The sequence below is a fragment of the Loxodonta africana genome, chromosome 3, assembly GCF_030014295.1.
Source record: "Loxodonta africana isolate mLoxAfr1 chromosome 3, mLoxAfr1.hap2, whole genome shotgun sequence".
Taxonomy (NCBI): Eukaryota; Metazoa; Chordata; class Mammalia; order Proboscidea; family Elephantidae; genus Loxodonta; species Loxodonta africana.
This window is the reverse complement of record NC_087344.1, coordinates 71,875,620-71,901,523: the sequence shown is the minus strand read 5'-3', so window position 1 is coordinate 71,901,523 and position 25,904 is coordinate 71,875,620. Positions and strand designations below refer to the sequence as shown.

Sequence of the window (25,904 nt, the reverse complement as noted above, 5' to 3'; positions counted from 1 at the left end):
ATCTTTAATGTCTTCTATAATCCAGTCTTTTTTGAGCAGGGTATTGTTCAGTTTCCAAGTGTTTGATTTCTTTTCCCTGCTCTTCCTGTTATTGATTTCCACTTTATGGCCTTATGGTCAAAGAAGGTGCTTTGTAATATTTCAATGTTTTGGATTCTGCTAAGGCTTGCTTTACGACCTAATATGTGGTCTATTCTAGAAAATGTTCCATGTGTGTTGGAAAAGAAAGTATACTTGGTTGCTGTTGGGTGGAGTGTTCTGTATATGTCTACAAGGGCAAGTTGGTTGATTTTGGCATTCAGATCTTCCGTGTCTTTATTGAGCTTCTTTCTGGATGTCCTGTCCTTCACCGAAAGTGGTGTGTTGAAGTCTCCCACTATTATTGTGGAGCTCTCTACCTCACTTTTCAATGCTGACAGGGTTTGTTTTATATATCTTGCGGCCCAGTCATTGGGTGCATAAATATTTAATATGGTTATATCTTCTTGGTGTATTGTCCCTTTAATCATTAAATAGTGTCTTTCCTTATCCTTTCTGATGGATTTAACTTTAAAGTCTGTTTTGTCAGAAATTAATATTGCCACTCCTGCTCTTTTTTGATTCTTGTTTGCTCGATATATTCTTTCCCATCCTTTGAGTTTTAGTTTGTTTGTGTCTCTAAGTCTAAGGTGTATCTCTTGTAGGCAGCATATGGACGGATCTTCTTTTTGAATCCATTCTGCCACTCTCTGTCTCTTTATTAGTGCATTTAGTCCATTTACATTCAGGGTAATTATGGACAGCTATGAATTTAGTGCTATCATTTTGATGTTTTTTTGTGTGTGTTGAGTTTCTTTTTCCCACTTGATTTTATGTGCTGAGTTGTTCTTTCCTCATATTTGTTGTTGTTTTGTTTCTGCTGAGTCTGTATTTTTCCCTTGTATTTTATTTTGATGAGTAGGATAGTTTGTCTCCTTTGTGGTTACCTTATTATTTACCCCTATTTTTCTAAATTTAAAACTAACTTTTATTTCTTTGTGTCACCATATCTTCTCCTCCATATGGAAGGTGTATGATTACGTTTCTTAGTCCCTCTTTATTATTTTAATGTTGTCTTCTTTTATATAGTGACATCGCTGTTACCCTGTTTTGGGATTTTTTCTTTTTTATAATCTTGCTTTGTTTTTTTGGATTTCCCTGTCTGGGTTGACTTGTGTTTGCTCTGCCCAGTGTTCTAGTCTTGGTTTGATAACCTGATATTATTGATTTTCTAACCAAAGAACTCCCTTTAGTATTTCTTGTAGTTTTGGTTTGGTTTTTACGAATTCCCTCAACTTGTGTTTATATGGAAATGTTTTAATTTCACCTTCATATTTAAGAGGCATTTTTGATGCATATATGATTCTTGGCAAGCAATTTTTTTCCTTCAATTTTTTAAATATATCATCCCATTGCCTTCTTGCCTGCATGGTTTCTGCTGAGTAGTCTGAGCTTATTCTTATTGGCTCTCCTTTGTAGGTGACTTTTCGTTTATCCCTCACTGCTCTTATAATTCTTTATCTTTGCTTTTGGCAAGTTTGATTATAATATGTCTTGGTGACTTTCTTTTAACATCTACCTTATGTGGAGTTTGATGAGCATCTTGGATAGATATCATCTCATCTTTCACAATATCAGGGAAGTTTTCTGCCAACAAATCTTCAACAATTTTCTCTGTATTTTCTGTTATCCCTCCCTGTTCTGGTACTCCAATCACTCATAGGTTATTTGTCTTGATAGAGTCCCACATGACTTTTAAGGTTTCTTCATTTTTTTTAAATTTATCTGATTTTTCTTCAAATATATTAGTGCCAAGTGATTTATCTTCAAGCTCATAAATTCTAGCTTCTAGTTGCTCAATTCTGCTCCTTTTACTTTCTACTGAGTTGTCTACTTCTGTAATTTTATTGTTAATCTTCTGAATTTCTGATTGCTGTCTGTCTATGGATTTTTCCAGCTTATTAAACTTTTCATTATGTTCCTGAATAATCTTTCTAACTTCTTCAGTTGCTTTATCTGTGTGTTCCTTGGCTTGTTCTGTGTATTGCCTGATTTCCTTCATGATGTCTTCAAGGGTTCTGTATATTAAACTTTTGTATTCTGCATCTGGTAATTCCAGGAATGCACTTTCATCTAGAAGATCCCTGGGTTCTTTGTTTTGAGAGCCTCTTGAGGTGATCGTGGTCCGTTTCTTTATGTGACTTGATATTGACTGTTGTCTCTGAGCCATCTAAATGTTATTGTATTAGTTTATGCTTGCTTACAGTGTCGTAGCTGCTTGCTTTGTTTTGTTTTGGTATACCCCTATGGGTTGCTTGAGTGAGCTAGCTTGATTATTTTCGCCTTTGGAGCTCTTGTGTCCTGTCCCCAGCTGGCTAGAGCTGTTATCAGGTATATCAGTCTAGGAGTTCATTCAGTTCTCTTGTATGAATTCAGCTCAGGTTTCCAGGTAGCTGATCATCAAGTGTGTGGTATAGGCTCTGTCCTACAGTCTTAGAGGGGCAGGGGTGATTGGCGCATATACCTGTATCTGATTGCAGCAGGGGGTCATGCTTTAAACAAGGCAGGGGTCTGAGAACTGACCCCCAAGTGTCTCTGAAGAAAACGTGTCTCTGTTCCCTAGAGCATGCTGGTGGGTGGGTTCTGCAGAGGGACCACGGGCACCCAAAGTTTTTGGTTGTAAGGACTAGGAGGTACCAGTTATCTCTGGACCCCTGTCGCGGGTGGCTGGGTAACCTGAGTGGAGCTACCAGTCCTTAGGTCCCTGATGTGGGTAGGTGAGGACCTTGCTTAATAGGCAAAGCAATGTCAAACGTCAAACACCCACCTCTCCACCGCAGAGCTGAAATGGTTGGCGTCTGCCAACAAGGGCCTATTCTCCTGAAATAGGCCCACACAGGTCCATGCAGAAGGGAAAGGTGCTCAAGGTCCACGGATGGTTTATGCGTGGACAGGAGCCGCTTCTGTTCTGAGCTCCCCCAGTTAATGGAGCTAGCAAATTATCTTTCCCCCCCATTGCAAATTTTTTCCTTCCCCAAGGCTGGGAGGATGGCTGTAGGTGCTCACCAGGGTCTATCTCAGGCTCAGGGATTCAGCCGCTGAAGCTGGCTTGGGGGTGGGGGGCGCGGTAAAATATACGCAAATACTCAGCTTTTGCCGAGAGCGCCCTTCTGCTCAGGTTCTGGAGGTGTGAGTGGGCTGTGTGGCTGGCTGCTTCTCCCTGAGGAAACTGCGGCCGAACGCTAGGACCAGCCCGCCTCTGCCGCCGCCACCACCACTGCTCCGGGAATGGCGCCGGAGGGCTCCCCGCGATTCAGGTCCGGTAACTCCTCTCCGCTTCTGAACAGCCTCTTTCTCCTCCTGCCCCTCAGTTCGTTGTCTAAGCTTGCCTTTGATGCTCAGGGCTCCCAGCTTGTCACAAATATACTCGTTTCACTTGTTTTTTCGGGTCTTTGTGGTAAAGAGGGCTCGATGGAAGCGTCTGTCTATTCTGCCATCTTGGCTCCGCCTCAAACTACCTCCAGTTTTTTGAGGAACCACCAGACTGTTTTCCACAGTGGTTGTACCATTTTGCATTCCCACGAGCAACAGATGAGGGTTCCAATTTCTCCACATCCCCCTGACACTTGTTAGTTTCAGTTTTTTTTTTTCAAATCTTAACCATCCTAGTGGGAATGAAATAGTATCTTATTGTGGTTTTGATTTGTATTTCTCTGATGGCTAATTACATTGAGCACCTTTTCATGTCAGATTTTTTTTTAACATTGATTTTTAGTGATATAATGATAGCTCCTGCCAATAAAAATGTTTCCTAATTTATATGACCAGATTAAGACATTATTTGAGAATCATGATCTGATCCAATATTTTTTAGTTATAAATGAGAAAAACAAGGCTTTTAGAAGCTAAATGACTTACCTAAGGTCACAAGTGTGCAGGACAGGGCAGTGTTTTGTTCTGTTGTACGTAGGGTTACTATGAGTTGGAAGCAACTGAACAGCACCTAACAACAACAAGATCTCGAAGCCATCTATACAACAGGTAAAATGAACACTCCAGATCTTTCCCTTGCTGCTGTCTCTTAACTTCACAGGCAGGGCTTGCTGGACTATTAACCTTTGAGGGGAAAGGGCCAGAGAGGAGTCAAGGGTGACTTCCAGGCTTCTGGATTGGCAGGTGGATTATGGTATCGTTCATCAAAATTCAGAATACAGGCTGCTAGTTCCCAATACAGACTCACTTTAGCACGGCACAAGGAGTGTTATCTGATTTATTCATCTCCAAAGAGAGTTCAGGAAGAATAAACAGTTGTCAAGTACATGAACTAATTAATTCAACAAATAGTTATTGATCTCCCTACCATGAGGCAGGGATGCTCTAGGTCCTTCATTCTCAAAGTGTGGTCTCCAGACCAGCAGTATCAGCAACACCTGGGAACTTGTTAGAAATGCACATTCTTGGACCCCACTTCAGACCTACTGAATCAGAAACTCTGGGGGAGGGAAGGTGAGGCCCAGTAATCTATGTTTTAGAAAGCCCTTGAGATCATTCTGATGCATGCTCAAGTTTGAGGATGACTACCCTAGATAGTGAGAATAGGGTAGTAAAGAAATACAAGTGCCTCTGTCCTCTTGGAATAATAATAAACAAGTGGATATAAATAAAATTCCAAGCAGAGGTAAGTGTTTTTGGGTAAACTGAAATAGGGGAAGGAGGGAGAATGCAGAGAGTGCTTAAGCAAGGTCTCTCTGAGGAGTATGAGCTCTGAAGTCAGAAAGAGCAGGGTGTGAATACTGCCTCCACCAGTTACTACCCTTTTAAAAGTTTAGTTTCCTCATCTGATAAAATGGAGATAATATTATTACTTGCCTTACAAAGTTACTCCAAAGATTACATAAGATAATGCTTGTAAAATTCTCATAACTGTTTCTGGCACAAAGTAAGCTCCCCCTAACAAATGCTAGCCCTACAAACATGAGGCGGGGGGGCGGGGGTGGTGCTATAGATCCATAGATGTATATTCTGGAATCACCAGTGTGGAAATTAATAGTAAAGTGGATGAAAAGGTGGATAGAGTGGATCATGAGAGGAGATGATGGATGGCAGGATCTTGTTGGTGGGTGTGAGGGTAGAAAGCATTTTACAGAGAAGTTGAATGAATGGGAGTTGAATAAGATGAGTAGAGGGAACCGTTACCCAAATCCAGCTAAAGCTGGACAACTGGAATAGGAGGCCAGTGGATCAAGTGACCAACCATCCCAGTTTGCCGTGGACCGAAGGGGTCCTGGGATGTGGGACCTATAGTGCTAAAACTGGGAAAATCCTGGGCAAACTGGGATGAGTTGGCCACCCCGACATGGATAGGACCATGGTGGTGGCGGGGGGTGAGGTGGAGGTGGTAAATACCCTGAACTTTCTTTCCTGGTGCCCTCCGACCTCCTCTGAGTGACTTCCGGTGGCCTAACCCAACCTGAAGTCAAAGGGCAAGGGAGCTGAAGTAATGCAGTCGGGAGAGGTCAGCCTTGCCTGGACATAGAGCAGGTCAAAGAAAAGTTAGAGAATGGACATGGAAGGTCAAAAAAATAATAACCAGCACAGTGGCAAAGCTGGTATTAAAATTGTCTGGGATTAGACTGTCTTCAGAGCTTTTATTCTTTTTCCTGCCTTGTCCAAAGGTAGAAGGCCCTTTAGGAGTGAGATGAGTGTTTATGCATCATCAAATTAACCTCAAATAAAATTTTTTGAGGTCTAGCCAAGGACAGGAGTCCCTGGGTGGTGCAAAAAGTTAACACGTTTGCTGCTAACCAAATGTTGATGGTTCAAGTTCACTCCGAGTCACCTTGGAAGAAAGGCCTGGCAATCTACTTCCAAAAAAATCAGCCACTGAAAAACCTATGGAGCACAGTTCTACTCTAACACGCATGGGGTTACCATGAGTCAGAATCCACTCAACAGCAACTGATCTGGTTTTTAACTAAGGATAAGGGGGCATTGGTGGTTTGGTGGTAGAATTCTCACCTTCCATGCAGGAGACCCGGGTTTGATTCTGGCCAATGGTTTCCACGTGCGGCAACCATCCATCTCTTCATGGAGTCTTGTGTGTTTCTATGATGCTGAACAAGAAGCCCTGGTGACACAACGGTTGAAGTGTTCAGCTGCTAAATGAAAGGTCACCAGCTTGAACCCACCAGCCACTCTGGAGGCAGAAAAGACCTGGCAATCTGCTTCCATAAAGATTACAGCCTTGGGAATGCTTTAGGGTAGTTCTACTCTGTCCTATGGATACTGGATTGTCCCACGAGACCATGGCCCTAAGCTCCCAAATCAAGACAACTAATTTCATGAGGTGATTGGTTACATGTAATTAGTATGTGCATCTATTTTCAATCGACTGATGTATTTTCAATTGCATCATATGCATGCAAAAGCTGGACAATGAATAAGGAAGACCAAAGAAGAACTGATGCTTTTGAATTGTGGTATTGGAGAATATTGAATATACCACGGACCGCCAGAAGAACAAACAAACCTGTCTCGGAAGTACAGCCAGAACGCTCCTTAGAAGCAAGGATGGTGAGACTACATCTTCATACTTTGGACGTGTTATCAGGAGGGACCGATTCCTGGAGAAGGACATCGTACTTAGTAAAGTAGAAGGTCATCGAAAAAGAGGAAGACCCTCAACGAGATGGACTGACGCAGTGGCTGCAACAATTGGCTCAAGAATAACGATTGTGAGGATGGTGCAGGACCAGACAGTGTTTCCTTCAGTGTACATAGGTCGCTATGAGTCAGAGCTGACTCGATGGCACCTAACAACACTCTGTCCTATAGGGTCACTATGAGTCAGAATCCACTCCACAGCACACAACACATGATGCTGAACAGGTTTCAATGGAGCTTCTGGACTAAGATGGACTAGGAAGAAAGGCCTGGCGATCTACTTCCAAAAATCAACCGGTGAAAACCTTATGGGTCACACAGAGGTGGCACAGGACTGGGCAGCATTAATATGTTATGCAGAGGGTTGCCATGAGTCAGGGCGACTCCATAGCAGCTAACAAGCAACCAAGGGTATTATTCTGTATCTGAGCAATCCACAAAGCTTTTTCTTTTTTGATGTTCAATAGTGTGTCATGTACAAGAAGGGGCAGGCAAGATCTTGCTGTTCTGGATGGAGTTACTGGAGAAAATCACCATGGGGGTCCTGGGACTCCCCCTGAAAAGATCAGGTACAGGACAATCCCAGGTGCCTAGGAGCCCTCTCCTAGTTCAATTCCGGCCTAGAGGGCTCACTCCTCAGATTGCGCTAGATGGGAGCTTCCGAGTCCTGGCAGGGGCCAAAGATCAAAGACCACCACTCGCGTGGTACCTTCTTGCAAAGCCAGAGACCCCGACCCCCCGCACCCAGCGAAGCTCGGGCCTCCCACAGCCTCAGCTGACAACAGCCAGGACCCGCCAACCAAACTCAGATTATACTGTGGAGCCTGCCGGAAGGCGCTTCGTGATAGGTAGGATGGAGTGGGGTCGAGGAGGCGGGCCTCGGTTAGAAAGCCTCCTTTGGATTGGTGCAAATCATCGGGGGTGGGGCCTCCACGCCGGCTGGGCGCGAAAGAACGAACGGCTCTGCGGAGCTGGAGACGGCGGGAGCGGCAGCACCCAGGCTGAGGGAACAGGAGGCAGGCAGAGCCCTGGCGAGCAGAAATCATGACGGGCGAGGTGGTTTCTGAGGTGAGCAGAGGCACATCCCTCAAACCCGAGCTGCGGATGCCCGGCATCTAGGGGTCGGACAGGGCGAGAGACCGGCGAGGGCGGCTTGCCCAGGGACCGAGGACTACAGTTCCCGGCGTGCACCGCTCCAGCCCGGGCTGCCCGGCGGACACTACCCGGAGGGCTCGGGGCTTCGCCGTCGGGGTGCTGGGGCTCCCGCGCTTTGGCTCTCCTGGCTGTGTTGCTCCTGCTCTTTGCGGCGCGCGCTGCCAGCCGTCGAGCCCCTCCTCATCCCGTCGGTCACACCTGCCCTCCCCTTTGGCGCGTTTCCTGCCGCAGGACCCCTTCCTCCTACAGCGTCCCAAAAGAAAGGAAGCCCCAGGCCGTAGGAGCCGCTCGGGTGCCGGGCAGAATTGTCGATAAATACAGGCGGGGGACCGGGTGTTGGGGAGTAAGAGTGGATCCGGAAGAGGCCATTGATGTCATGCTCTCTGACCCCTTCCTTTTCCGACTGATCCCAAAGCGAGGAAGTAACCCGTCTGGTAGCCGGCGAAGTTGGGTGTGGAAGGAAACCACTTTGGTCTTCTGACCAGTGTATTCTTTTCTGGGACCGAGACTAGGGTGAGGGACACATCTTGGGTGCACAATTTAAGGGGGCGCCAACAAACTCAGCAATCAAAACAAAGTATATGTGTATATATTTGTGTGTGTGTGGTGGTTCTTTTTAAAAAATCTTTTTTGTGCTTTAAGTGAAAGTTTGCAAATCAAGTCAGTCTCTCATACAAAAATTTATATACACCTTGCTTTATACTCCTAGTTGCTCTCCCCCTAATGAGACAGCACACTACTTGGCTCCACTGTCTATTTTCGTGTCCATTCAGCCAGCTTCTGACCCCCTCTGCTCTCTCATCTCCGTTCCAGACAGGAACTGCCCACATATTCTCATGTGTCTACCTGATCCAAGAAGCTCACTCCTCACCAGTATTATTTTCTGTCCCATGGTCCAGTCCAATCCCTATGTGAAGAGTTGGCTTTGGGAATGGTTCTTGTCTTGTGCTAACAAAGTCTGGGAACCATGACCTCTGGCATCCTTCTAGTCTCAGTCAGACCATAAAGTCTGGTCTTTTTATGAGAATTTGAGGTCTGCATCCCATTGCTCTCCTGCTTCATCAGGGGTTCTCTGTTGCGTTCCCTGTCAGGGCAGTGATCGCTTGTAGCTTGGCACCATCCAGTTCTTCTGGTCTCAGGCTGAGGTAGCCTCTGGCTTATGTGGCCCTTTCTGTCTCTTGGGCTTATAATTATGTTGTGTCTTTGGTGTTCTTCATTCTCCTTTGCTCCAGGTGGGTTGAGGCCAATGGATGCATGGTAGATGGCTGCTTACTAGTGTTTAAGAGCCCAGACGCCACTCTCCAAAGTGGGATGCGGAATGTTTCCTTAATAGATTTTATTATGCCAGTTGACCTAGATGTCCCCTGAAACCATGGTCCCCAAACCCCCGCGCCTGCTACGCTGGCCTTCGAAGTGTTCAGTTTATGCAGGAAACTTCTTTGCTTTTGGTTTAGTACAGTTGTGCTGACCTCTCCTGTATTGTGTGTTGTCTTACCCTTCACCTAAAATAGTTCTTGTCTACTATCTAATAGTGAATACCCCTCTCTCTCCTTCCCTCCCCACTCTCACAACCATCAAAGAATATTTTCTTCTTTGTTTAAACTATTTTTCGAGTTCTTATAATAGTGGTCTCATACAATATTTGTCCTTTTGCAACTGACTAATTTCACTCAGCATAATGCCTTCCAGATTCCTCCATGTTATGAAATGTTCCATGTATTCATCATTGTTCTTTACCAATGCAAAACAAATAATAGTTTTTTTATTAACTTTTACTGAGCTTCAAGTGAACGTTTACAAATCAAGTCAGACTGTCACATATAAGCTTATATACATCTTACTCCGTACTCCCACCTGCTCTCCCCCTAATGAGTCAGTCCTTCCAGTCTCTCCTTTCGTGACAATTTTGCCAGTTTCTAACCCTCTCTACCCTCCTATCTCCCCTCCAGACAGGAGATGCCAACACAGTCTCAAGTGTCCACCTGATATAATTAGCTCACTCTTCATCAGCATCTCTCTCCCACCCACTGTCCAGTCCCTTTCATGTCTGATGAGTTGTCTTCAGGGATGGTTCCTATCCTGTGCCAACAGAAGGTTTGGGGACCATGACCGCCGGGATTCCTCTAGTCTCAGTCAGACCATTAAGTATGGTCTTTTAATGAGAATTTGGGGTCTGCATCCCACTGATCTCCTGCTCCCTCAGGGGTTCTCCGCTGTGCTCCCTGTCAGGGCAGTCATCGATTGTGGCCGGGCACCAACTAGTTCTTTTGGTCCCAGGATGATGTAGGTCTCTGGTTCATGTGGCCCTTTCTGTCTCTTGGGCTCTTAGTTGTCGTGTGACCTTGGTTTTCTTCATTCTCCTTTGATCCAGGTGGGTTGAGACCAATTGATGCATCTTAGATGGCCGCTTGTTAGCATTTAAGACCCCAGACGCCACATTTCAAAGTGGGATGCAGAATGTTTTCATAATAGAATTATTTTGCCAATTGACTTAGAAGTCCCCTTAAACCATGGTCCCCAAACCCCCGCCCTTGCTCCGCTGACCTTTGAAGCATTCATTTTATCCTGGAAACTTCTTTGCTTTTGGTCCAGTCCAATTGAGCTGACCTTCCGTGTATTGAGTGTTGTCCTTCCCTTCACCTAAAGCAGTTCTTATCTACTAATTAATCAATAAAAAACCCTCTCCCACCCTCCCTCCCTCCCCCCCTTGTAACCACAAAAGTATATGTTCTTCTCAGTTTATACTATTTCTCAAGATCTTATAATAATGGTCTTACACAATATTTGTCCTTTTGCCTCTGACTAATTTCGCTCAGCATAATGCCTTCCAGGTTCCTCCATGTTATGAAATGTCTGACAGATTCGTCACTGTTCTTTATCGATGCGTAGTATTCCATTGTGTGAATATACCACAATTTATTTACCCATTCATCCGTTGATGGACACCTTGGTTGCCTCCAGCTTTTTGCTATTGTAAACAGAGCTGCAATAAACATGGGTGTGCATATGTCTGTTTGTGTGAAGGCTCTTATTTCTCTAGGGTATATTCCGAGGAGTGGGATTTCTGGGTTGTATGGTAGTTCTATTTCTAACTGTTTAAGATAACGCCAGATAGATTTCCAAAGTGGTTGTACCATTTTACGTTCCCACCAGCAGTGTATGAGAGTTCCAATCTCTCCGCAGCCTCTCCAACATTTATTATTTTGTGTTTTTTGGATTAATGCCAGCCTTGTTGGAGTGAGATGGAATCTCATCGTGGTTTTAATTTGCATTTCTCTAATGGCTAATGATCGAGAGCATTTTTTCATGTATCTGTTAGCTGCCTGAATATCTTTAGTGAAGTGAGTGTTCATATCCTTTGCCCACTTCTTGATTGGGTTGCTTGTCTTTTTGTGGTTGAGTTTTGACAGAATCATACAGATTTTAGAGATCAGGCGCTGGTCGGAGATGTCATAGCTGAATATTCTTTCCCAGTCTGTAGGTGGTCTTTTTACTCTTTTGGTGAAGTCTTTAGATGAGCATAGGTGTTTGATTTTTAGGAGCTCCCAGTTATCTGGTTTCTCTTCGTCATTTTTGGTAATGTTTTGTATTCTGTTTATGCCTTGTATTAGGGCTCCTAAGGTTGTCCCTATTTTTTCTTCCATGATCTTTATTGCAAAACAAACATTTTTAATGCAATGTTTTAAAAAAAGGAAAAGAAACTAATGCATAAAATTCCATGATTTGACATTGAACAAAATATCAACATTTTAAATAAAAACAAAATCCGACTCAACTTGCAGGACTTTGCCTGACTCACTTCACCTAATCATGACTCTGGTTCCAATACAGGTGGCTGGCCCAGGAGCCGTAGTTTGCCAATTTGATTTTTTTTTTTAAGTATTTTATGCATTAAAATATTATTTATCTTGATTACTGAGAGTTTTTTTTTTTTTATTAGCTGTTCAAACTCACCAGTTACTCTGCAGGAAGAAGATGTGGCAGTCTGCTTCTGTAGAGATTTACAGCCTTGGAAATCCTGTGGGGCAATTCTGCTCTGTCCTGTAGGGTCCCTATGAGCCGGAATCAACCCAACGGCAATGGATTTTTTGGGCGGGTGGGTACTGAGTTTTTTGGCAGCCCCTTGCCTTATCCTATTTCTGGCCCTGCCTTAGACTTGCTGATACTGCTGGAAGTTGCCTAGAACGGAAAAGTGATTAATACATCACCATGTATTAAGCTGTGTGCTTACCCAAACACAGTTTCTGCATTGGCAAATGGAAATAATCCAACCACCTTGGATCCTTCAGAGAATCCACAGCATGTAACTAATACGCCTTGGTATTTTGTTATTTTTTGTTATGATTTGGATACTTCTACCAAGCATTCAAATCAATACTAGAGTCAGGGCTTTAGTCCTGTTACATGACAGATGTTAAAATTTACCCCTTATTAAGAAACTTAGGGGCCCTGATGGTGCAGTGGTTAAAGTGATCAGCTGGTTGGTGGTTGGAAACCACCAGTGGCTCTGTGGGAGAAAGATGTGGCAGTCTGCTTTCCTAGAGATGTACAGCCTTAGAAACCCTGGGGGGTCACTATGAGTTGGTATCGACTTGAGGGCAGTGGGTTTGGTATTTTTGGGTTAAGAAACTTCTGATTCAGTGCCCTGAGAACACTAAGGAGGTAGGAGACCTGACATCTATGGTCAGCCTTGTCATTAACTGGCCAAGTCACCTAACATACTCCTCCTTAGGTTTTTTCATTTCTCTCATGACCAACATTTTATTTTCTTATCTTGTTATTGTGCTTTAAGTGAAAGTTTACAGCTCAAGTTCATTTGTCATACAAAAAATTTATACACATATTGTTATGTGACACTAGCTGCAACCCCTATAATGTGATAGCACACTCCCCCTTTCCACCCCTGGTTTCCCGTGTCCCTCCAACCAGCTCCAGCTCCTGTCCTTCCTGCCTTCTCATCCTGCCTCCGGACAGGAGCTACCCGTTTGGTCTCATCTATCTGCTTGAACTAAGAAGCATGTGCTTCAGGAGTATTATTTTATGTTTTGTAGTCCAATCTAATCTTTGAACAGTAGACTTCAGGAATGATTTTAGTTCTGGCTTAACAGAGCATCCAGGGACCATAGCTTTGGGGGTTCCTCCAGTCTCAGTCAGGCCATTAAGTCTGGTCTTTTTATATGAATTTGAGTTCTGCTCCACACTCTTCTCCTGCTCCATCAGGGACTCTCTGTTGTATTCCCTGTCAGGGTGGTCATTGGTGGTAGCCAGGCACCATCTAGTTCTTCTGGTCTCAGGCTGATGGAGTCTCTGGTTGATGTGGCCCTTTTGTGTCTTGGGCTAATATTTTCCTTGTGTCTTTGGTGTTCTTCATTCTCCTTTGCTCCATGTGGGTTGGGACCAAATGATACATGTTATATGGCAGATCACAAGCTTTTAAGACCCCTGACACCACTCACCAAAGTGGGATGCAGAATGTTTTCTTAATAAACTTTGTTATACCAGTTGACCTAGATGCCCCCGAAATGATGGTTCCCAGGCCCCCGCCCCTGCTACTCTATCCCTCGAAGTGTTTGGTTGTGTTCAGGAAACTTCTTAGCTTTTGGTTTAGTCCAGTTGTGTTTACTTCCCCTGTATTGTGTGTTGTCCTTCCCTTCACTTAAGATGATTCTTGTCTACTATCTAGATAGTGAATTCCCCTTTCCTTCCCTCTCCACCCTCATAAACATCAAAGAATGTTTTCTTCTGTGTTTAAACTCCTTGGGGTTTTTTATTTGTGACTTTTTTAAACGTTTTATTTGGAAATTTTTCAACCTAGACAAGCATAGAGAGATTGGTATAATGAACCCATCACTTAACTTCAGTTATCCGATCGTGGTCAGTCTTGTTTCATCTGTACCCTCACCCACTCCCCCCGCTTAACTAGATTATTTGGAAGCAAATCCTTGATATCATTTCATCCACAAATATTTCTGTATGCATCTCTAAGAAATAATAGCTTCCTAAAAAACAACCACAAAACTATTACCACACCTAAAAAATTTAGAATTACTGCTCAATATTAAATAGCTGGAAACTCTGGTGGCATAGCGGTTAAGTGCTACAGCTGCTAACCAAAGGGTCGGCAGTTCAAATCCACCAGGTGCTTCTTGGAAACTCCGTGGAGCAGTTCTACTCTGTCCTGTAGGGTCTCTATGAGTCGGAATCGACTGGATGGCAATGGGTTTGTTTGGGTTTTTGGTTTATTAAATAGCTAGTTAGTGTGAGTGGTGTAGTGGTTAAGAGCTTAGCTGTTAACCAAAAGGTCAGCAGTTCCAATCCACCAGCTGTTTCTTGGAAACCCTATGGGGCAATTCTACTCTGTCCTGTAGGGTCTCTATGAGTTGGAATTGACTCAACGGCAGTGGGTGTGGTTTTTGGTTTAATCAGTGAGAGAAAGACCCTCAACTAGATGCATTGACACAGTGATTGCAACATTGGGCTCAAGCATAACGATTGTGAGGATGGTGCAGGACCAGGCAGTGTTTTGTTCTTTTGTACATAGGGCTGCTATGAACCAGAACTGACTCGATGCCACCTAACAACAGCAGTCAATGTTCAAGGAGCCCCAGTGGCAGAATGGTTAAGCGCTTGGCTGTTAACAGAAAGGTCAGTGGTTTGAACTCACCAGGGGCTTCAAGAGAAAAAAGACATGGCAATTTGCTCCTGTAAAGGTTTCTGCTAGGAAACCCTATGGGGTAGTTCTGCTCTGTCCTATAAGGTCACTGAGTCAAAATCAACTCAGTGGCACACGACGAGAAGTCAGTGTTCAGATTTGACGCATACATTTTTTTCAGTACTTTTAAAAAAAATCAGAATCCAAAGTCTGTATATTGCTGTGCAGTTGTGAAATAATTGGGACCTTGAGTGAAAGAGGTTTGTAATATTCAGTACTTTTAATTTCAGGAATATAATACAAGAGCCCGTGTTGTAAGTGGATTAGATTAATTTCATTATTTTTTGTTATGTGTCTTAACACTAATATATAGGTTCCCCTTCCTCTCTTTTTTTCTTGCAATTTATTAGAGAAACCATATAGTTTGTTTTGTAGAGTTTCCCACATTCTGAATTCCATCTCTGTGGTGTTAGTTAACATATACCTCTGTCTCCTGCAAATGGGTAGTTAGATCTAGAAACAGATTCTCTAGATCTGGTCAGACTCAGATTTGATTGTTTTGGCAAGAATGCTTCATACCTGGTGTTGGGTACTTCTGTCAGGTGGCACATAATGACTGGTTGTTTCTCTTTTCGTGATGTTAGCAGCCATTGATCATTGCCTAGGTCTGTTACTTGATTTTAGGTTGCTAAAATTCTGATGGTCTAACTCTATTATTTCTTCTTCATTGATTAGCTATTTCTTTAAAGACAAATTTCCCTCATCAGTCATTTGGGTACGCTGAGGAACAGTTCACAAAGGAAAGCATAATACATGCTTGATTCTTTTCTTACGATTATTCAAAGTAAATTGTTGGTTCTATAAGCCAAAAACTCATTACTGTTGAGTCCATTCCAACTCGTAGTGACCGTTTAGGACAGAGTAGAACTGCCTCGTAGGGTTCCTAAGGCTGTAATCTTTAAGGAAGCAGACTGCCACATTTTTTTCCCTCGGAGCGGCTGGTGACCTTTTGGTTAGCAGAGTGCTTAACCACTGTGCCACCAGTTGGTGTAGCATCCCCCAAAGCTGACCAATGAATTTTTGTTTTTTGTCTAGTAACTCTTAATGTCATCCCTTCATTGAACCATCGTATTAGTTCCTTCCTTACTTCCTTCCTGATGATTCCTTGATGGTTTTTGCATCATGTGTGTGGAGCATTCTGTCACCTGTTGGTTAATACAAAGTATATTCACATTTTCTAGGTTCACCTAGAAATCAATGATCTAAAACTCATTTCACAAGAAGAAGCAAATAGTCCTTCAGACAGTGGACAAGGCAGCTGTGAAACAACTGGGGCCTTGAGTGAACGAGGTTTGTAATATTCAGTACTTCTATCTTTAGGAATAGAATGTGAGAGCCTGTGTTGTAAAAGAATTGGATTAATTTCGCTATTTTCTTGATTTATCAAATTACTTATGTCCTAATCGTATTTGTTTTATTTATTACAAGAGCAAATTAACGGTTTGTGTACATTTTTGAAAATAGCCATTTTTTTTATATTATTGAATGTATAAAATGTCTAGAAGTTACAACATTGCCTGGGTGAATGCATTCCTCCTGGTTGGTTAATAAAAGGATTTTTAACACCTGTTGGAAGGATTAGACCAACTTTCCACATTGTAAATATATATATAATTACATTTCTCAGTAAGAGACATTTTTTTCCAGAGAAAATGTTTTCAGAATGTATTTTTAGATTTGCTTTACTGCAATCATTTCTTTGTTGTTACAGAATTTCACATGTGGTACTCACTTGTATAACAATATCTTTTTGAGGAGTAGGGTGACAAAGAGCTAGGCTAAATGATTGTATAAATTTTTTTTTTAATTGTGTTTCCTTCAGATTCAGATGAAGAGATTTTTGTGAGTAAGAAATTAAAAAGCAGGAAGGTGCTACAAGACAGTGATTCTGAAACCGAGGACATAAATGCCTCTCCAGAGAAAACGACCTATGACAATGCAGAGGAGGAAGATAAAGAGAACTTACATGCTGGCAAACATGGAAACATCAGAAGAATTTACAAAACTCTGGCCGACAGTGATGAGAGTGACGTTGAGGGGTCTTTATATCAGAAACATCTTGAAACCCAAGCGACACCTTGCTTAGAGCTGGATCTCCAATCTGAAAAGTCTGTGGACTTTACAGTTGACAGAAAGATTTCCAAAAAAGCCATACATGATAAAGAAGGAACTGGGGGGAAAGCAAAAGTAAAATCAAAGAGAAGACTTGAGAAAGAGGAAAGAAAGATGGAAAAAATTAGGCAGCTAAAAAAGAAGGAAACAAAAAATGAGGTACGTTTTAAAGAATAGTTTGCTTTTTCTAAGGCAGATTAACGTTTTAGAAATATTTTGCTTTTAGTTCTTGAGATTGTTCCTGAACTCAGAATAGAGCTTTGAATTGACTGCTTTGCTTTGGGACTAACGGGGTATGTGATTTAAAACTTGTTGGTCTCATTCTCCATATTGGATATGCAGAGGACACCTCCAAAAAAATGAGTTTCTGATTTTCTTTGTAAACACATGGAGTAAACTTCACTGCTTCTGAACAGATGAAAATTAAATTTCAAAGGAGGATTTTTCATGCATCCGTCAGTCAGAGGTCTTGTCTGCTAACCAGAAAAAAAATCCTCAAGTTTTATAAACTAGTTAATAAGTATTTGGAGTCCCTGGGTGGTACAAATACAGTGAAGCCTGTGAGAGCCAGAATTGGATGGGACTGCCTTGTTTTTCCAGGTTTTGCAAATTTTCCACCTTAGACAGGGTACAGTCTTACCACTTTTGTGTCACTTGTCTTAATGGTCTTCTCTGACTGGTTTCTACCTTACACAAGTTCTGGCTTTTGCAGGTTTTACTGTAGTTAACGTGCTTGACTGCCAAGTCCACCCATCTCGGAAGAAAGGCTTGTTCAACTATGTCTGAAAAAACAGCCTTTGAAAACCCTGTGGAGCACAGTTTTACTCTGATACTCATGGGGTCACCATGAGTCAGAACCAACTCAATGGCAACTAGTTTTTAATTGACTTTTCAAAAAAATAGTTACTGATTATTAATTTTGGACAGTTCATAAAATCACAGCTTGCCCTTCAAAGGATAATTGGCTTTGGAACCATAGAGAATGTTCAAGAGTGCCATATACTTGACTGTTGATGAAATATGGGCTTTTTCTGGCCTGATCCAAATTACCTTATATTTTGAAATAGTGGATTTTAAAATGATTGGATTCTATTCTTCCGTTGTACATTATCCAGGAAGAGGGTGTGAAACAGCCATTTAATGACAGTGGCTGTCTTCTTGTGGATAAAGATCTTTTTGAAACTGGATTGGAGGAGGAAAATAACTCTCCATTGGAAGATGAAGAGTCATTAGAATCAATAAGGGCAGCTGTGAAAAACAAAGTAAAAAAGCACAAGGCAAGTACTGGATGATTGCAATAAGAGCTAACCAACTGCTTCTAACCTTTGTGTTATCTTTTGGTTTACAGTTACTACCTTAATTTTTTTAACTTAAGGAAAATGTGTCAATTAAGTTTTCAGCTGTTAATTTTGGAAACTTGCAGTACAAGTGATAGACATGCTGGCTTGTTTGGAAACGAGTATTTTGTTATTGCCCTTTTAGGAATGTTGAAAGAAAGTAAGATCCTTTATCCTGTGATAAGAAGCAGGTAAATAATAGAGCAAAGAAGTAAATTTTACAGTCCTTTATGGGCTCTAAGAAATTAACCCTATAGAGTTTCTGGAAGGGAATCAAAGAGAGGCATCAGTCAAAACATGGCTTCCCTGAGTATCTGGAAGTGTTAATTGTTCTTCCTAGGATTTTCTTTAGTTCTTTCGGAATCATTGTCCCTTCCTAGGGAAAGATGTAAGAGAGATATAAGAAATGAGGATTCCAGCTCTTTTTGACACATGTCATTTGTTTTCTGGGCATTATAGGATGCTGTGTGTTTAAAAATTTCTGTTTGATAATTACTGATTTATTTTTAATGCAGCATGATGTGAATGCTGGAGTACAAAAGCAGTCTTTGAATGAGAAACATCATCTTATTTCACTTTGGTTTTTGTCCATACTAATCATTTCTCTTTTAAAACAAGGAACCATCTTTGGAAAGTGGATTCTATTCATTGGAAGAAGAGAATGAGTTATCAGAAGGCTCCATGAGGAAGGTGAAATAAAGTCTTCGTAGTAATCGTGTAGTTTCTGAGCTCCTTCACCAGGAGATTATGAACTTCTTGGGGACAAATATTTTATCTATCGTAATGGAAACCCTGGTGGCATAGTGGTTAAGTGCTACGGCTGCAAACCAAGAGGTCGGCAGTTCAAATCTGCCAGGTGCTTTTTGGAAACTATCGGGCAGTGTTCTACCCTGTCCTATAGGGTCGCTATGAGTCGGAGTTGACTCGATGGAAGTGGGTTTGGTTTTTGGTTTATTGTAATATTTTCCTGCTACCCAACATATTGCTTTGTTCATAGTGGGGATACATGTATGGATTGGATTGAATTAATTCTCTGAGACTTGCAAATAAATGAACCCCTTGAGTATATATTGTATTGAGTCAATTAGTGCTTATTGTTTTCTCTCCATCCTCTTTTCCTGGAGAGAGCAAACTCTTGAGGGATGAGTATCTGTGTTTCTGGATAATGTCGTTAATGTAGTCTCCCTTTCTGTGTTCTTTAAGGAAAGGAAGGCAGCCACGCTAAGTAAGGAAGCATTAAAAAAACTGCATAGTGAGACTCAGCGGCTTATTCGAGGTAATGCAAACCAGTACACTAAACTTTAAGGCAAATCACAATGTTTTCTATGTAGGTTCAATTTGGATGTGGGAGATTTTTTTTTTTTTAAACACTCCTCATAAGAGTTTGGAATATAATATCAAGTTTAGACTTGATCTTGGTGAATGGGTATTGTTCTAAAGTCCGTGGAATATTAGTGTAAACTGAGCGTATTTCCAGAACTGTAGTGGAGGTAAGGAGTACTTTTTTTTTAGTGGTTGTCTATGGATTAGCTGCATCAGAATTCCTTCAGGAGCTTTTCAAATATATAAATTCTCAGGCCCTACAGAGGTCTGATTCATTGAGTTTGGAATAGGGTCCAAGAATGTATATTTTAAAAATACTTCTTGAATCATTTCAATTTCACCACAGGTTTAAAAGCCACTGGTCTTCAGGGAGCTGTTTTTATACCTAGCTCCTTGGTTAACTGGCCTTGGTTAACTGTTTGGTTAGTCGTATATGAAGTGACATTTCACGATGTACAATATTTGTAGTTACTTGTTTTGTTCCATATTACAGAGTCTGCACTTAATCTTCCATATCATATGCCTGAGAATAAAACCATTCATGATTTCTTCAAACGTAAACCCCGACCCACTTGCCGGGGAAATGCCATGGCACTGCTGAAGTAAGAACCCGTTTTTCTTGTGATTATAATGTTATAAGCATTCAGTTTTGTTTTGTTTTTTTAATTTATTTTTATTAAGCTTCAAGTGAACATTTACCATTCCAAACAGTCTGTCACATGTAGGTTTACATACATCATACTCCCTTCTCCCACTTGCTCTCCCCCTATTGAGTCAGCCCTTTCAGTCTCTCATTTCGTGGCAATTTTGCCATCTTCCCTCTCTCTCTATCTTCCCATCCCCCCTCCAGTCAAGAGCTGCCAACACACTCTCCAGTGTCCACCTAATTTAATTGGCTCACTCTTCATCAGCATCTCTCTACCCCCCGCTGACCAGTCCTTTTCATGCCTGATGATTTGTCTTCGGGGATGGTTCCTGTCCTGTGCCATCAGAAGTTCTGGGGAGCATTGTCTCTGGGATTCCTCTAGTCGCATTCATATCATTAGGTATGGTCTTTTTATGAGAATTTGGGGTCTGTATCCCATTGGCCTCCTGCTCCCTCAGGAGTTGTCTGTTGTGCTCCCTAGCAGGGCAGACATCGATTGTGGCCGGGCACCAACTAGTTCTTCTGGTCTCAGGATAATGTAGGTCTCTGGTTCATGTGGCCCTTTCTGTCTCTTGGGTTCTTAGTTGTCGTGTGGCCTTGGTGTTCTTCCTTTGCCTTTGCTCCAGGTGGGTTGAGACCAACTGATGTATCTTAGATGGCCGCTTGTTGGCATTTAGGACCCCAGGCGCCACAATTCAAAGTGGGATACAGAATGTTTTCATAATAGAATTATTTTGCCCGTTGACTTAGAAGTCTTCTCAAACCATGTTCCCCAGACCCCTGCCCCTGCTCCGCTGACCTTTGAAGCTTTCATTTTATCCCGGAAACCTCTTTGCTTTTAGTCCAGTCCAATGAGGCTGACCTTCCTTGTATTGTGTGTTGTTTTCCCTTCACCCAAAGCAGTTCTTATCTACTGATTGATCAATAAAAAACCCTCTCCCTCCCTCCCTCCCCCCTTTGTAACCACAAAAGTATATGTTCTTCTCCGTTTTTTCTATTTCTCAAGATCTTATAATAGTGGTCTTATACAATATTTGTCCTTTTGCCTCTGACTCATTTCGCTCAGCATAATGTCTTCCAGATTCCTCCACGTTATGAAATGTTTCAGAGATTCGTCACTGTTCTTTATCGATGCGTAGTATTCCACTGTGTGAATATACCACAATTTATTTACCCATTCATCTGTCGACAGACATCTTGGTTGCTTCCAGCTTTTTGCTATTGTAAACAGAGCTGCAATAAACATGGGTGTGCATATGTCTGTTTGTGTGAAGGCTCTTGTATCTCTAGGGTATATTCCGAGGAGTGGGATTTCTGGGTTGTATGGTAGTTCTATTTCTAACTGTTTAAGATAACACCAGATGGATTTCTAAAGTGGTTGTACCATTTTACAATCCCACCAGCAGTGTATGAGAGTTCCAATCTCTCCGCAGCCTCTCCAACATTTATTATTTTGTGTTTTTTGGATTAATGCCAGTCTAGTTGGTGTGAGATGGAATCTCATCGTAGTTTTAATTTGCATTTCTCTCATGGCTAATGATCGGGAGCATTTTCTCATGTATCTGTTGGCTGCCTGAATATCTTCTTTAGTGAAATGTGTGTTCATATCCTTTGCCCACTTCTTGATTGGGTTGCTTGTCTTTTTGTGGTTGAGTTTTGACAGAATCATGTAGATTTTAGAGATCAGGCGCTGGTCTGAGATGTCATAGCTGAATATTCTTTCCCAGTCTGTAGGTGGTCTTTTTACTCTTTTGGTGAAGTCTTTAGATGAGCATAGGTGTTTGATTTTTAGGAGCTCCCAGTTATCTGGTTTCTCTTCATCATTTTTGGTAATGTTTTGTATTCTGTTTATGCCTTGTGTTAGGGCTCCTAGGGTTGTCCCTATTTTTTCTTCCATGATCTTTATCGTTTTAGTCTTTATGTTTAGGTCTTTGATCCACTTGGAGTTAGTTTTTGTGCATGGTGTGAGGTATGGGTCCTGTTTCATTCTTTTGCAAATGGATATCCAGTTATGCCAGCACCATTTGTTAAAAAGACTATCATTTCCCCAATTGACTGACACTGGTCCTTTGTCAAATATCAGCTGCTCATACATGGATGGATTTATATCTGGGTTCTCAATTCTGTTCCATTGGTCTATGTGCCTGTTGTTGTACCAGTACCAGGCTGTTTTGACTACTGTAGCTGTATAATAGGTTCTGAAATCAGGTAGAGTGAGGCCTCCCACTTTCTTCTTCTTTTTCAGTAATGCTTTGCTTATCCGGGGGTTCTTTCCCTTCCATATGAAATTAGTGATTTGTTTCTCTATCCCCTTAAAATATGACATTGGTATTTGGATTGGAAGTGCGTTATATGTATACATGGCTTTTGGTAGAAGAGACATTTTTACTATGTTAAGTCTTCCTATCCATGAGCAGGGTATGTTCTTCCACTTAAGTATGTCCTTTTGAATTTCTTGTAGCAGAGTTTTATAGTTTTCTTTGTATAGGTCTTTTACATCCTTGGTAAGATTTATTCCTAAGTATTTTACCTTCTTGGGGGCTACTGTGAATGGTATTGATTTGGTTATTTCCTCTTCAGTGTTCTTTTTATTGATGTAGGGGAATCCAAGTGATTTTTGTATGTTTATTTTATAACCTGAGACTCTTCCAAACTCTTCTATTAGTTTCAGTAGTTTTCTGGAGGATTCCTTAGGGTTTTCCATGTATACGATCATGTCATCTGCAAATACTGATAGCTTTACTTCCTCCTTGCCAATCTGGATACCCTTTATTTCTTTGTCTAGCCTAATTGCCCTGGCTAGGACTTCAAGTACGATGTTGAATAAGAGTTGATAAAGGGCATCCTTGTCTGGTTCCCGTTCTCAGGGAAGCATTCAGTTTTATAGCAAACATCTGGCATAAAAAATTCAGATTCCTCACTCCCTTAAAATTGATTCATTATGTGCTGTGGGAAAAGAATGTTTCACATTTAGGATAATTTTCAACTCCAGCTCATTTTCCCTTCTTTAGGTCATTTAAGTATCAGCCAGGCCATAACAAAGAAATCATAAGTACAACTGAAATGAACAGTGACTCCCATAGCAAAAGTTCTGAGCAGGCGACAGGCACAGAATATGAAATGGGAATGAATCCACTCCTTGCAGCTTTAAAGGAACCCCAGAACACTGCTGGATCAGATGAATCTTGCTGTAAGGATTTGGTGGGAAGCGAAGAGCCAGAAATTCAGGAGAAACAGAAGCAAACTGATGCTTCTGGCGGCAGCTCAGTGGAACAAAAGGAATCCAGCTTCCTAGGAACCAAGGAGGGTAGTGAAGAGTATCAGGCTGGAGGGCTTGTGGCACCTGAACCTCATGCCCTGGAGGGAGAAGAAGGCCTGAAAAAAACAGAAGAAGCAGATGGCAGAGTGGAAGAGCCCAGGCAGCAAACAAAATCAGCAGCAGCTGTGCCACCTGAAAAAGCGAGGCGGTTCACTCTGGATAGACTTAAGCAACTGGGAGTAGATGTTTCCATTAAACCTCGGCTGGGTGCTGATGAAGAATCCTTTGTGATACTTGATGAACCTGAAACTAACAGAGGTAATCCTTTGAAGTGTGGGGCATCTCCTCACAATTTATCCTGACAGCTTTCAATTATTTGCCACTGTGGAGGACAGGGAACACAGGAGAAACCGATACCCACACATGGTCGTACTCTGCAGATGTACCAGATACAAGTAGAACCCCATTTTAATAAATTTGGCAGGGTGTCAGAATGACCCAAGTTTTGTCTAAAGTGGAAGCTTATAGATAGACAATATGCAAAAGAGGTACATTGCAGTTCTGAGAGGGTGTGTGTCAAATCTTATTAAGTTTTTTTTTTTAAAACATTCAGTTTATCACAGCTGAAGAGAAACATTTTGGTTCAGTAAATTGTCTGCAAAACTGACTTCTTTTTTTCACTCATTCAACAAATATTAAACTGTCTACTGTATGTAAGATACTGTTAAATAATGGGAAGACAAAGGAAAAGTATTGTTTGCTAAAAGAAATATTTAGAATGAAGCCCAGTGGAAGTTCAGATGAAGGATAAGTTACATTAAAAAAAAAAAAAAACACAAAACCACTTGTCACAGAGTAGATTTAGACTCATGGCTGCTCCATGTATGTCAGAGTGTAACTGTGCTCTATGAGGTTTTCAGTGGTTGATCTTTCAGAAGTAGATTGACAGGCCTTTTTTCCGTGGTGTCTCTGGTAGACTCAAACCACCAACCTTCTGGTTAGCAGCCAAGTGCTTAACCATTTGACTACCCAGGGACTCCAAATGAATAGGTAAGGGAATGCTTAGAGAGTAAACCAAAACCAAACCCGTTGCTGTCAAGTCGATTCTGACTCACAGCAACCCTCTAGGGTGGTGTAGAACTGCCCCATAGTGTTTCCAAGGAGCGGCTGGTAGATTAGAATTGTTGACCTTTTGGTTAGCGGCCAGGCTGTTAACCACTGCGCCACCAGGGCCCCAGTTGGAGAGTAGGTGTATGTAATTACTTGTTCACTGCTTTTGCTGTTATGCTATGACTAGTGATCTTGTTCTGTCTTGTACCCTACTTTAACCCTAGCGCTTCCACAGTGCATGGCACATTGTGGGCATTTATATTTAGTGAAGAAGGAATAAATGAATGAGCCTTCAAGACTGAACTCAAGTATTACCACATTGGTAAACTTCCTGCATCTCTTGGATAGAGTTGGGTGCTCCCTCTTGTGTGTTGAGGCAGCGTGGCTTAGTGGTTAAGCTTTGGCTCTGTAGCCAGAACAGGGTTTAAATCTGGACTTTGTTACTTATTTTTTAACTTTGATATGTTATTTGACCTCTCTGAACCATCTTTTTAAAAAGATAAAATAGTACCATTTGGCTCACAGGATTATAGTGAATATATGTTGAAAGAATGCACACAAATGGATAGCATAAAGAAGCACTCAAATAGTGGCTACTGCTTCTACTATTAGTGTAATTGTTTATATCAAGACTCCTTCATTAAACAGCTTATTGTTGGTAAGTGCTGTCGGCCACAGTATCTGGCCTATAAACTATGCTCACTGACTCTTCGTTGATTAAATGGATGACTTTTTGGAGGTGGAGAGAAGGACTTTCCTGGAAGGGACAGAAAGAGCTGCGCATGGTGCATATTGGGAGGATGTGTGAGTCAGTTTGACCGGAGCAGGAGGTGGGGGTGAAGGGAGTGTGGAACAGAACGAGACAGCTCCATTAGTAAAGAAGCATGAGAATGAGCTGTTGCCCAGAACACTGAGGGGAAGTTTTGTTATATGGAACTAGAAGTTATCGAAATAGTTTCCAGACTAAGATAGGGAAGGGAAGAATCTTTTTTTTTTTGAGTACCTAGTATACTAGACACTGATAGATTCATTATTAGTTATCTTTGTTAATTCTTATAAGGAGCTCTGGTGGCACAGTGGTTAAGCGCTCAGTTGCTAACTGGAAGGTTGGTGGTTTGAGCCCACCATCCACTCTGCAGGAGAAAGATGTGGCAGTCTGCTTCCGTAAAGATTTCAGCCTTGGAAACCCTATGGGGCAGTTCTACTTAATCCTACAGGGTCACTGAGTCAGAAGCTACTCGGGGGCACTGGGCTAATTCTAATAGCCCCACGTGTTATTTTGCAAATGAAGAGAATGAGGCTTAGAGAGGTTAGATAATTTCTCCAGCATTACACTTGGCTTATTCAGGGACCATAGCACAGTGTCTGGAACATAAACCAAAACCTGTTGCGTCGAGTTGATTCTGACTCACAGCGACCCTGTAGGACAGAGTAGAACTGCCCCAGAGAGTTTCCAAGGAGCGCCTCGGGGCTTCGAGCTGCTGACCTTTTGGTTAGCAGCCGTAGCTCTCAACCACTATGCCAGCAGGGTTTCCACACAGTAGGCACTTATTTTGAACTCAACGTATT

General features: G+C 42.0%; 1 protein-coding gene across 1 annotated transcript in view; it reads left to right on the top strand.

The window, feature by feature from the left end:
- The first annotated feature begins 7,618 nt into the window (after positions 1-7,618).
- CLSPN (claspin) overlaps positions 7,619-25,904 on the top strand; it is a 36,152-nt gene continuing 17,866 nt past the window's right edge. The window contains exons 1-8 of the mRNA XM_010595200.3: positions 7,619-7,749; positions 15,730-15,838; positions 16,371-16,819; positions 17,776-17,937; positions 18,616-18,687; positions 19,201-19,273; positions 19,814-19,922; positions 22,978-23,543. Of these exons, the coding sequence (XP_010593502.1) occupies positions 7,726-7,749; positions 15,730-15,838; positions 16,371-16,819; positions 17,776-17,937; positions 18,616-18,687; positions 19,201-19,273; positions 19,814-19,922; positions 22,978-23,543 (1,564 nt within the window). The 5' untranslated portion in view covers positions 7,619-7,725. The remainder of the gene's footprint in view (positions 7,750-15,729; positions 15,839-16,370; positions 16,820-17,775; positions 17,938-18,615; positions 18,688-19,200; positions 19,274-19,813; positions 19,923-22,977; positions 23,544-25,904) is intronic.